Below are 12,294 nucleotides of genomic sequence, written 5' to 3'. Positions count from 1 at the left end.
AAGGGCACCAGACACATGTGTGTTTGCCTTTTAAATAGATAAACACCCCATAAGGGTCCCTTCTAGGCAGAAGGATGAGCCACAACCTCTGGGTGCCACTAACAAGGGTGCTGGAGCACATGTTAAGGCAGGCATGACCCCCTCACCCCCACTGCAGTGGTGGATCTAGCTTCAGAGAGGACAACCTTCCCTGGCATGCTTAAAGCACTCTTAATCTGCTTTAGGACTGGATCTTTTATAAACACTCCTGCCCAAAGCCCTTTCTTCCGGTTTCCTGCACTGTTTCACCTCAGAGGCCCTGGGAAAACCTGTGACTATAGAGAGGGATCAAAAACTAATGGAGAGGGCTACAGGGAAGACAGTTCATGGGACCATCAGAATGGGTGTTTCATTCCTGACCTGACTGACTACAAGTTAATGGGCAATGGGTGAAGCCTGCAGGGGCTGTAAAGCCATTTAAAACCAGAGGGAGAATGGGGACACGAAGGAACAGGTTTCATCCTAGATGCTCCCAAGCAAAGAGCAGTAAATGGTGAGCAAAATAAAGCTGCTGGAGAATGTCAGTTTAAGAAGAGACATAAGAACTGGAAATTGGAGGGAGAAGGTAAGCCCCACGGGACCATGCCCTGTCCCACCGTTGTTAGCTCTGCTTGTGAGCCAGTCACAGTGGTGACTTTGGGCTTTTTCCTATTCAAACCCACTTAGAAACATCTCAAATCAGACCATAACAAACCCCGGATGCAAAGCTCTGGGAGAACGAGAAGAAGCAGCAATGGTGATGGAGCCCTGTAGGCCTTCATTCACCGCTCCTCAAGCTTGTTCTCCCCTCCCCACAAGGTAAGATCACGGACGGGTTCTGCTCTGCTCAACCAAGTTGCTCTGCAGCTCTTCTCCCAGCAACCCCAAGCCCCTATCCCCCAGGCTGTCCTTATTCACCAACACCCCCACCAAGAAGCAGCTCACAACTTCCTAGAGGTCCAAAGTCCACAGCATGAAAACAACTGCCCTTGTCAGCACGAGGCAGGTCACTAGAACAAGGTCCCTTCTGTTTCCTTGTCACCAGTCAACATTTCCCACTAAGCCTCCTGCTCTTAAATCTTTCCACAAAAGCACATAAAGCCCTTAGGGTACAAGATCTCGCTACAGAGGGGGCTGTAAGACACCCAGCCCTCTTCCTGCCCTCCACCACTAAGGTTGCAAAAAACCTGGCCATGCTGCCTTCCACTTCTCACTGTTGGCTTTGGGGCAGAAATGCTCCACTGAAGCATTTCCTCTGTTCCTCTTAACTGCTCTGTATTTTGGCACAACAAACAGCTCTGAAAGGGGATCAGGGACTTAGGCATCAGCTCAAGCTTGTGATGGAACAGCTGAGCTGTGTGGAGAAGCAGGCCCTGGAAGCGTGCTAGGGTGCCACCAGGCAGGACTGAGGCAACTGGTGGCTTTACAAGGCTGGTGTTCCCCCGGGAAGCCAAGATGCAGAGAAGCTGGTCTTACATGGAGGACTGGCCTTGCTACAGCATTTATGAGCCTCCTGCTCTGGAAACCTGTGCTGCAGTGACCACCACAGCTTGGCATAGAGAGTATCCACCAGTATGAGGAAGAAAAAAAAATGGCCAGCACATGACACCCCCCTTCCCATCATTATATTTTAAGATTAAAATCAATGGAGGATGAACAAACAAATCTCTAAATAAAACTCATGAAGGACAGGAAATGAAATGTCACATTTTCCTTTATTACAGACAACAGTCAGTATATCAGAATCCATTTAAATCTTCCAGAGCAGCTTGGCCGTGGATGGCTTTCTTCCAGGCACCCACAGAGATGACGAAGCTCCAGAAACAAATCAAAGAGAAAAAACCAAACATCTCAATCATAAATTAATGCCCTTAAATAACTTCTCTCACTAGCACTAGCCTGTAATGACAGAGAAGTCAAACCCCTTGCCTCTGAGCAGCACACTGCCCCTGGCAGTTGCGCTGCCCACTGAAAAAGTGCCATCTGCATCTGGGATCAGCCCACAGGGGCGGAGGGAAGAGAAGAGAAAAGGAAGGAGGGAAGAAGCAGCCTCACTTACCTTGGTTTTCCTTTCCCTCCTTCCCTTGTGCTGGGGAATGGGATGTTGGCTACTGCTTCTGGGTGGCCCAGAAGCAGCACAAGATGGTTGTGCAGAGAGGAGAGCAGAGGGTGGTCGGGGTGGTACCCTATTCACGCATGGCACTCAGAATCTCAAAGCCCTGTCTTCCTCTCTCCAAAGGCTTCCTGTCTCTCTTCTCTAGTTTTAAGGATGGGAGATCTCCTTTGCAGTTCTAAGGCAGCTCCTCCTGACACCTGCACAAGGAAAGAACATGCAGGTCTGGCTGCACATCCTCAAGAAGCACGTTTGGTTATTGTCCATGGCAAGGAGCCGTAAGAGAGAACAATGGCAAGGACATGCATGCAGCTGTGCTGTTATTCCCAGGAACCTGTCTGCCTCAGACAAACACACTCACCTCAGCACCGTAGCCGAGTAGGAGGGCTCCTTCCTGAGCCAGGTCCCTCCTTCCCACAGGGAAGGGCAGAGCCACATCCTGCAGGATTCCAGCCCTGGGGTGTAAGCTACAGACTATGCAGACAGTGCCAACTGTACGGGACCTCAGGGACTACAAAGAGGATGGTACCCAGGGGAAGAGATTTCCAAATCTTTGCAGCAGAGTCACAGCAGCTCAGCTCACCAGGTAGCTATTTCCCCCAGCCCCTCGGATGGGGGGGCAGTCAGATCACACGTACCACCACCAGTTCTACACATCAGTTTGGACTTGTTCCTATTTCTTCAAAACAGCAGCACAGAGAGCTGGGAGTGATCATCCTACAAAATCGGTCCTGTAGCCCATGGGGACATATAGAAGGACAGAAGAAGCCTAAAACAGGTCAGAGAATGGGAAGCTTTAAGACAGCGAGCAGTGGGGTAAAGGAAACAATGCTGGTGCTAACACTTTCCCATAGCACAAAGGGAGGACAGAAGGGGCTGTTCTTGCCACTCATAATCATCTCCAGATGTTTAACTGGTTTCCATGTGCCAGAGGGGAGCGGTGCATGCCACAGGCTCAGCACCATCCTGTCTGCACACAGAGTCGTGGCAGTGCAGTAGGGGATTTTCCTCCCCACACCTCAGTACCCAAGTTGGGCAGTGGAAATCTCTGGAGGAAAAAGGAATATTCAGATAAAAGCAAAGGAATAAAGAGGAAAGCAGAGATTAGTCCCAATCCAGCCACACACCCCCTCCCAAAGCAGAGGAGGAATCCCAGGCTGGACATACACAGAAAGTCATGGAGGATGAATTGTCATGTGAAATACGTGTTTTTATAACAGTCTGCAAAGTCTCTCCTCTGGCCGTGCTGGCACATTCAGGCATCATCAATGAGCTTTTCACCATTTGCATCCTCCTTCCCACTACCCTCTCTCTCACTTCCTCCTTCTTCTTCTTCTTCAGCACCATCTGTGTACATGTCCTTCTGCCCATAGCTGAGGGTAGTGCGGGCAAGGTCCACCTCAATGGGAAAGACATCCGCGTCTCTGAGCACGACATAGCAGTCGTCATAGTATTTGGACATGGTGGAGACAAAACGCTGGAGCTGGAACACGATGTCTTGCACTGTAGTGGAGACAAGTTGGGAATAAATCGGGTGAAAATCCCCTTCCCCAGCAGAGCGTGAAGGCTGTGACCAAGCCTCCCCCGCCAGCATTAGATACAATCTCCTACGCACTAATCCCTTTTGGCCTCTAAGGGTGGATGTCTCGGGCACACCACAGAGGGTTCTTCAGCAAAGACTCCTGAGCTGGGATGAAGGAGAAGCATGAAGGCCAAAGCCGTGTCTGCCTGACCCCTTCGGGCGATGGACACAGCAGCAGTACTCACCATGTTTCTGGTCCAGGAGCTCTATTTTCTCTAGCACGTCCTTCCTCATCTTGGCAAAGCGCGTGCGAGCCTCCTGCCGGCAACGCAGGATCAGACGATATTCATAGTTGCCAGTGCTGACCCGGTAAAGGGGTTCACCCAGGGCCTGCCAAAAACATGGCACCATTTTAGAGACTCTCACAACAGTGCTTGCACACAAGTTTCCGTAGCAGTACGGACTCACAGTGACCTTGGGTTACTACAGCCCTCTCAAGCTCACTGGAACTGCAGTCAGGAAGCATCAAACGTGAGGAACCTGAGCCACATCAAGAAACTGGCAGTCAATGGGGCCATTTGGAAGCCAAACACGTGCCATCCACAGTAAAGAAAAGCATCACTACTAAGCAAAGACAGAAGGACAGGCACCTTTCAACCCAGCATGGAAAGAGGAATGGCCTCTTATTTGAACTATTAAGGCTATGAACAAACAAGTCTAGGGTCTGAGGGATATATTAACTTCCATCAATCACACAAAAAATTCTGCCCTCCTCTGCAAGCTTCACCCTATATGGACTGCAAAACATATACATCTACACAGGGAACCCTGTGGTATCTACAACCATACAGACACAATGCTGGGAACCAGCAGGGAGGGACCTGTATGTTGTCCCACAAAACACTTTTGAGAAAAGGGGTTAGATCTGTCAGCAAAACAGCATATATACATTCTTCTCTTATATCTGTAAACATAACATACATAAAATCTGTGTTCAGCCTATGGCGGGGTAATGTGAGCTGCATGCGCTAAAACACAAAGATGTTACTCAGCTGGGCAGGACCAGGATTCTTTCCTTCCCATTCAGCAGTTTTGGAAAGGTAAAATTTAAAACGTGTGTTAGGAAAGTTGTATTCCTTCCTGGGAATTGGGCATTCCAAAAATTCAAATCCCTGTTCTGAGATCAATACTTAGAATAAAACAAGCTCTCACTTTTATGCAGGGAAACTGGGCAAGGAGGGGACACCTTTAGCTATCTCAAGCAGAGATGTTAAGGATTAGTCATAAAACTCTAAACCAGACAGCAAACTCTTACTGGAGAATGTTGCCAGGTTTGTTTCTCGTGGTTTTTTTTGTTTGGTTTTTTGTTTTTTAAGTCTTCTGATTTTAAATTACCTATTTTTAGGAAAACTCTATTGTTAAGAGAGATATTTTAACCAATTTTCCTCAACTACAAATGCAGTTTTCACATGCGTTTTGCTAGAGAAGCTAAAACTCCATGTCTCAGAAACAAGTGCAGAATTAATGATAAGCTGTTACACTACACACAAATGAAATCTGTGACGATAACACCTTAATCCTCCTTACACAAGCTAATGTTACTTAAACACTGTAACAGGCAACCGCAAACAAGCTGCAGAGGAGATGTCTTGTCCCTCTACTATTTCACAGCACCAGTGATTCATGACAGTTATTGTCAGTGTTTCCTAGGTAGCATTTCAGGATCTCCAATTTCTAGTATGTTAAGAACAAATGTGTGTAATTCTTAGGACGTATTCACTACCTTGGGTTGCACACAGGCACTGGAGTACTCTTACAATTACAGACACAGGGAAGCTGCAGAAATAGAGCATGCAGTTGTCACTGTCACAGTACTGGTACTCACAATGCAGCTGTACTCTTCATCATCCATCTCTTTGACTTTCAGGCAGTAAGACTTCGTAGGATTAAAAAAAAAAAAAGGCAAAAGCAAAACAAGAAGGAAATACTAAGAATTAGAAGCAATTTCATTATCACCCACAGCCACAAGGTTGTACCATTTCAAGCCTTCTTTCAATGCTGCAGCTAGGGACACTGGGGAAAGCACAGTGGGATCAGAGTATATTAAACATCCCAGCTGGAAAGCAAATCTACTCAGAGAAAGATGGGGAGAGAAAACGGCAGGGGAGAGAGAAGGCACTTATTAATTATATTACAGGAGCAAATACTTTAGGTAAGTATAATTAAAGTAAGAGAAAAATCCTGTGTTCCTCTACTGTTTGGGAAAACACAGTACCAGAAAAGTATGAAGAGGCAATAAATAAAGAGGGGGAAAAAAAAGATGAATTGTGGGAAGGACTGATGTGAGAAGAGATGCTGCCATATTCACTTGCCTTGGGGCTGCAGCTCCAAATACTTCTCTAAACTGGCAAAAGGAAACAGCTTCCTACAGTTAGAGAATAGATGCACTTAACAACCCTACCCTATTTTTGGGGGTGTAGAAAACAACGGGTGAGTGGAATAGAGAAGGGGGAAAAAAAACATGGTCTAAATGAAAACAAACATGAGCTGACGGTGGTTTAATCTGTCTAGAAAAAGACTATCCATAACTACTTGAAAAATATGGACTCTGAAGTTGGTGAGCTATTTAGGGGAGTTCAAGAACATAAGTTGCACAAGAACTCTTTACAAATAAACAAGGAAATTAATTTGGTCAAGTAGAAAATAAGTTATGTGGCTTCTGGGAGATGTCTCTTACCAGTGAGAACTATCGAGTCAAAAGCAGATGTCTGAATCTTTGTCAACAGACAAAGAATTGGAAAGAATAATGCATTCTTGCATGGATTGTGGAAGGATGGATGTGTGATCATATGGCATATGTGTGACCCTCAGGACATGATCTAGGAAACTTAATTTCAACCAGCACTAAAAAAAAAAAAAAAAAAAGGGACAAAAAAAAAAGTGGCTCACCAAATATTCAAACTTGACATCCAGGTATTTTTTGATGGTCAGCCTTGTATCAGGAATGGCTTTATTCAGATACGTGTTCAAGTCAGTAAGCATCTGCAAGGGAAACATCTGTTGCTGCACATAAGACCAAAAAGCATCACTAGAATTCATCAAGTGCAACCTTCTAACCAGCACAGGTCATGAGACTGCCTCGAGCTCACTCTTTTTAACTAGAGCATATCTGAAATAAAATACTGATCTTTACTCAGAATTGCCATGGATAGAGCATCCATTACAGTCACTGGCAAGTGGTTCCAGCATTAGAAATGCATGCCTCAATTCTGGTCTAAATTAATCTTCTTTCAAATGATCTTGTTTCATTTCCAACTAGTCATGGAAACCACTCTCTCTGATTCAGAAGCCACTACCCAACACTGTCCATCCAGCACGGCACAAGTGGTGCTCAAATCCACAATTAATACTCTCTTTGCTAAACTAAGTGGACAGATCCCCTGGAGACTCTCACTCAAATATTGATTGAAATCCTTAAGTTGTTCCTGGACTGCTTATCTAAACTTTCTTAAATTTAGTGACATCTTTTAATAATGGGTACCAATATCAGGGAAAGGGCTCTAGGGACTACACTGAGCAAACTACCCTCTCATCCCCAAAAGGAGAGGAATATACTCATGTGCCAAAGTCAAAGGGACAACACTGATGATTCACTGTGTTACCTCTTAGGTTCTTTACGAAGAGAGTTCCCCGAAGGAAAGCAAAGACAGCTCTTCCCACAGTGAATGATCTTTAAGACCACACCTTTAAAGACAGGCTTCTGTCTGTCTAGATTCCCCTCTACTCCATAGCCTTTACTCCTATAGTTAAATTCTTTACCGGCTTAATTGTTTTCAGAAGGTGAATCCCAAACTTCTCAATGTTGCGATGGGCATCAGCAAATTTCACAAAGGCTTCACTGGCAGCTGGTTGTGGCTCCCGTACACCAATGACAGAGAAAACATCTCCAAATGCTGGATGAGGGTAACAGATACAGACAGATGAAAGAAGAGCTTGACCCTGGAGAAGAATCTTGCCTCCAGTATTACAGCTCCTTCCCATAACCTTGCAATTAGCTGGGGAATGCTGCTATATATTCCCTAAAGACCAGAGGCTGGTAGGATATTTCTTCAATGTCTCAAGTGAAAGACAGGGCCTGTGTTGGCACCATGACCGCTAATGCGGGGAGAGCAGTTCCGCCCAGCTCATTTCTGCAACACTTAGTTTTCTTTGAGTGAGGCAATCATGCATCTAAATCCTGACTAAAACTTCTGAAACTGGAGGTCAAAGATTTCTGCTCACTTCAACTCAAGATCTGATACCTCTGTGTGTCTGGGATAGCTCAAAGAAAGCTCTGAGAAGACTCTTGGTGTGCTCTGTCAAGCCTGTGAGGGAAGATAGAAAAAACATTTAAGTAATTTCACTGAAACATAATGGAGGCATCCCTCTCCCATCTAGTGCCTGATGGAAGGCACAGGTTACCTTTGTACAACTCTGCAGTCCTCTCCAGCTCCTCTAATCTCTTCACTAGTCCATCTACATGGAAACAAGAATCAGAATACAGAATTACAACAGTCAAATCCAGGACATGGTTAAGACTTGACTGACTGGAAAAACAACAGTTTTATATTTTTGGTTCAAACTTCTCTCACCTCTAAAGTCTGTTCCCTGGTCCAACATGGGAAGCTTTTAAAATAACTGCCAACTAGTTTTACAGTGTGGTGCCATCACCTATCAGCATTCACTAAGTGCGTCTCCACTTTAAATTAATTTGACCTCAGCTAACGTTTAAATGGCCCAAATAACAGGATACATCACTCAGGAAGGGGAGAGGCAATGAAAACAGTGAGGTAGAGCAGAAGGAAAGAATTTTGAAGGAATAATGTGGAACTTGCAAGTAACTATAAAAAGTTGGTAAGCACAAGAGGGTAAGTGTTCCCTTAAGAAAATGTTCTCCTGGACAATACTTACCATTGCAAAGTATGGCTCGGCTTAACCCCAGGGCATCCGCTGTCCCCGAGCTCATGTTCTCTACCAGTCGATGCTTTACCTTCTTCAACACTAACGGCCAAAAGAGAGTTGAAAACCAGGATCAGGGCCATTTCTATGGGCATGAAAAACACACTTGCACACTTCACCACTCTCCCAGGCATTGAATAAACTGGTCAGTCTGAACTTAACTCACTATTGAGGTAGTCGGCAGAAAAAGAATACCATAGAAACTGGATGTCTGGTCCCGCTGTGCATAGCACATCACCTGTCTTCTCTCTGTTCTGCTCTCACATCCCATATACTTCAATCAACAGAGCTCCAGCACTTCTTTTGGAAGACTGTTCCACTAAATCACTTTGCTGTAACCCACCTATCATTCATTATATTTGGAACTAAATTTTGCTTATGCTACTTGCTGTATTACTTCAATTGAATTCAGGTGACAAGGCTGAAAGCAAGACAAATAGGGTTTAATGCTCAGAGTTATCCCTTTGCTTACTTTTATCTTTTGGATCTTAGTTAAACCTCTGTCACCCCCTGATGCAATTAATTTCTGTCTTTGGTGGTCGTACCCTGCAAATTACTAGAGACAATTATACCCTCTTTGGAATCAGGTGACTCAGCTACATTTATTTAGAGGCAAACTTGCAGGGGTGCCAAGTGCCCGTAGCTCCCAAGATCTCAGCTGGAGTATTCAGCATCTCTGGAAAATACCATATTTTTACCACACTTCTGTCTCCTTAGAAATCCTTCTCAGTCCTCACCATTTTCCTGAACCTCTGTCAATTCATTAGTATCTTAATCACCATGAAAAGAAATGAAAGCAAAAATAATAAGATAGGCTTTTTAGGAAAGTCAGAAAGGTAGACCATGTAATGGAGACAGCTGTGTAGGCTTAGTTCAAAACACAGACTGTTTTAGGAAAAAAGCCTCTCCTATAAAATTTATGGTTGTACAAAACTCAATATAACTAGGTATTTCGTCATGGTTCTCCAAGCTGAGAAACTGCAACCAGTGTTTTTCAATAGATACATTTCTGTGTACAGCTGAAACTTTCAACAGACGAGCAGAACTTACATGTATTAAAAATAAATAAATTAAATTACCTAGTCGTTTCATACCCATGCTAAACACAGCAGAGAAAAACAAGCCTCCTACAACAACAGCCAAGCCTCAATTTAACTTTCAAGACTATTGTAAGAAGTAAGGGAAGGGTTTTTTTAAACCTGTAATTCTCTTTGACAGCATCCATCGGAAAATGACTGAGTTAAGAGGAAGAACAGAACCAGAATTTTACTTTGGTTTTAGCTGGGACCAATCTTTCACCTCTCCATGTCATTTTGACACTTTAACTTTCTCTAGGGAGAAAGAAACCACTCTTACCGATATCCAAAGACTTGCCCTGCTTTGGGTCGGCCTGAAGCTTGTTGTAGTGAATTGTCACTTCTCCCTGTAGAAAGAGTAAATCCAAAACTGCTGTGCTGGAAGCAAGTAGCAGTGGCTTCCTTTGCCAATGGACAACAAACTGTAAACTACGACCCATAAGCTCCAGTGGCCCCCTCCTACCTCTCACCTTTACCATCTGTATCATCTTGGCCACCTCCACCTTGGTCTTCCCTTTGACGGACTTCCCATTCACCCCTGTGATTTCATCACCAGCTGCCACGGTGCCGTCTAAGGCTGCTGGAGTGTTATCAAATACCTAGCAGAGAGGAGAGAGAGCACAGGTAGTCTGGAATCAGAGGAAGAGAAAGGTGAATGTAGGGCTGAAGAACAAAAAAGGGACAATTACATTCTTCCTATCTAACTCAGTTTTATTTTGTTCATGGTGTAGTCACAGTTTTCCCCTTTTCCTAAGACATTTGCTGAGCATCTTGTCCTCTCAAGAAGTTCTTGCCTCCAGGATGTACCTCCTCAAGTGTAGGATTTCTTGATGCTGAGAATGCCACACTGTTCCCCTGTGAATTCTAACTTGCTCTCTCAGGCAAAGGATAATTTCAAAAGTCTTAACTTAATTCTTCCACATCTACTATGTAAGGTAATGAAATCTTATTCACTGTAAAGTGAGATGATGTCTTCCACTTCAAGACAAACAAACAGCACAGAGCTCTCCACACTTCCCATCTCTCTGGCCAACACTGCTTTACAAAGGTGGTTCTTCCTCCCTGAGTGCCCACCTGGACAATGTAGAGACAGGGGCAGTACTGTGCTCCTCCCCCAATGCTGATCCCAATCAGGTTCTGAGAGTCCTTCTTCAGGGTCACTGTTCCAGGTACAGTAGGGATCCCCCTGGAATGGGGAAGAGGGAATGAGTAACTGAACACAGTAGGCAGAGCTGCATGTGTCTGAAACAACTTTGGTATTTGAGTCAATACAAACCAGAAACATAACGGGCACTGCACGTTTGAACTCACCACATCAATTCCAACACAGAGCCTACCAGCGTGGGCCAGCAGAAAGACCTTCCAGGTTATCTTTTTTTTAAGACTGCATGCAAGGATTAGAGGTGGGAGGGACACCCTCAACCACCACTAGGCACTGAGGAAACACTACCATGCTTTAGAGAGTGTTTCATCTGCTTTCACTCTTCCCTGAAGTGAGAGGAAAACTTGCACAGCATAAATGAGATGAAAGACAACTGCTTCACGTCAAATTCATTGCTAATCTCATCAGACCTTCTCCTTGCTCAGGAAATGCCAGTGTTCTCCTTATAGACCTAAAGAGTCCAGAATTTCTCTCCACTACTTCCTGCCTCTTATTATCTTTCCTCCATTAAAAATGTGGTTTGGTTTTTTTTCTGGCTCAGGTCACTAATTTACAGAAGATTTGTCACCAGCGCTTTGCAATTAGAAACTCAGGGTAGTCACTGCAGAGCAACAGCAAGTGTTCTCCTTCGCTCACAAGCACAACAATGCCTTGTCTGCAGCCCCCAGAGGGAGCAAGACATCAGGACTGAACAGCAAGTCTGACTCTTCAGCACACTCTTCAGCATCTGGAACAGGTCAGTTTATCTGCTCCCATTAGGTCTTGGCTGCAAAGACTGTTTCTATTGTAAGAAAAAAACCAGGAAAAGACAAGCAAAATACTCACAGCTTATCCTCCTCAATATCATAGTCCAAATCTGCAAACATTGTTTTGGTTAAGTGGAGCCTGTTCACCTGAAACTGCTTATTCCAAACTCCCTGGGAAGAAAGAACAGAATAAACCCCAATAAACCAACTAAATCAACAGAAAACTGCAGAGAATCAAACTGTAAACTACTGTCACCCTTGTCGATCCCCCTCTCTTTTTTTTGACTGTCACACTGTGGCCTCTATTCTTCTATCAAAGATGAAAAAAAACCACGTAAAGTGTCTCTGATTCTCTGCTCTGAATGAGACAGGAGAAAGTCCTCGAGTTCGAACGCTGCATGTTTGAAAACCCACAGATGTGCCATGTTTCCAAAGCACAGAAGAAAGCGTGGTCCATCCGGGAAGCAGCTTCTTCACACGCTCCACCTGCCCGGCACCATGGCTGCAATGGATCCTTAACATGTTGTTCCACCCCTTACAGCCACCGAACATCTCCGTGTTGTTCCTAACCTCACAGCAGGTTATGCCACTGTTTGACACCCATCTGCCACCCCAGGAGCCCATGCAAAGCTTTTCACAACTCGTGTTCACAACAAGCC

General features: G+C 44.8%; 1 protein-coding gene across 1 annotated transcript; it reads right to left on the bottom strand.

Annotated features, from left to right (window-relative positions):
- Positions 1-3,321: 3,321 nt before the first annotated feature.
- On the bottom strand, positions 3,322-11,807 carry PICK1 (protein interacting with PRKCA 1). The gene is made up of 12 exons (XM_010167983.1): positions 11,715-11,807; positions 10,802-10,913; positions 10,198-10,326; positions 10,008-10,074; positions 8,604-8,693; positions 8,115-8,168; positions 7,955-8,017; positions 7,473-7,606; positions 6,603-6,695; positions 5,539-5,589; positions 3,899-4,043; positions 3,322-3,634 (listed from the first exon to the last, which is right to left on the bottom strand). Exons 1-12 carry the CDS (start codon positions 11,753-11,755, stop codon positions 3,387-3,389), a joined length of 1,227 nt encoding a protein of 408 aa, XP_010166285.1. The 5' UTR covers positions 11,756-11,807; the 3' UTR covers positions 3,322-3,386.
- Between the last annotated feature and the right edge of the window lie 487 nt (positions 11,808-12,294).

The sequence above is a fragment of the Antrostomus carolinensis genome, unplaced genomic scaffold (assembly GCF_000700745.2).
Source record: "Antrostomus carolinensis isolate BGI_N321 unplaced genomic scaffold, ASM70074v2 scaffold5495, whole genome shotgun sequence".
NCBI lineage: Eukaryota > Metazoa > Chordata > Aves > Caprimulgiformes > Caprimulgidae > Antrostomus > Antrostomus carolinensis.
This window is presented reverse-complemented; position numbering and strand designations above follow the sequence as displayed.

Coding starts and splice junctions, on each gene's coding strand:
- PICK1 (XM_010167983.1), bottom strand. CDS start 11,755: ATGTTTGCAGATTTGGACTATGATATTGAGGAGGATAAGCT. Junction 8,694..10,007: donor GGGCAAGTCTTTGGATATCG/GTAAGAGTGGTT, acceptor TTTGGCCGTTAG/TGTTGAAGAAGGTAAAGCAT. Junction 7,607..7,954: donor GCTATCCCAGACACACAGAG/GTATCAGATCTT, acceptor ACCCTCATCCAG/CATTTGGAGATGTTTTCTCT.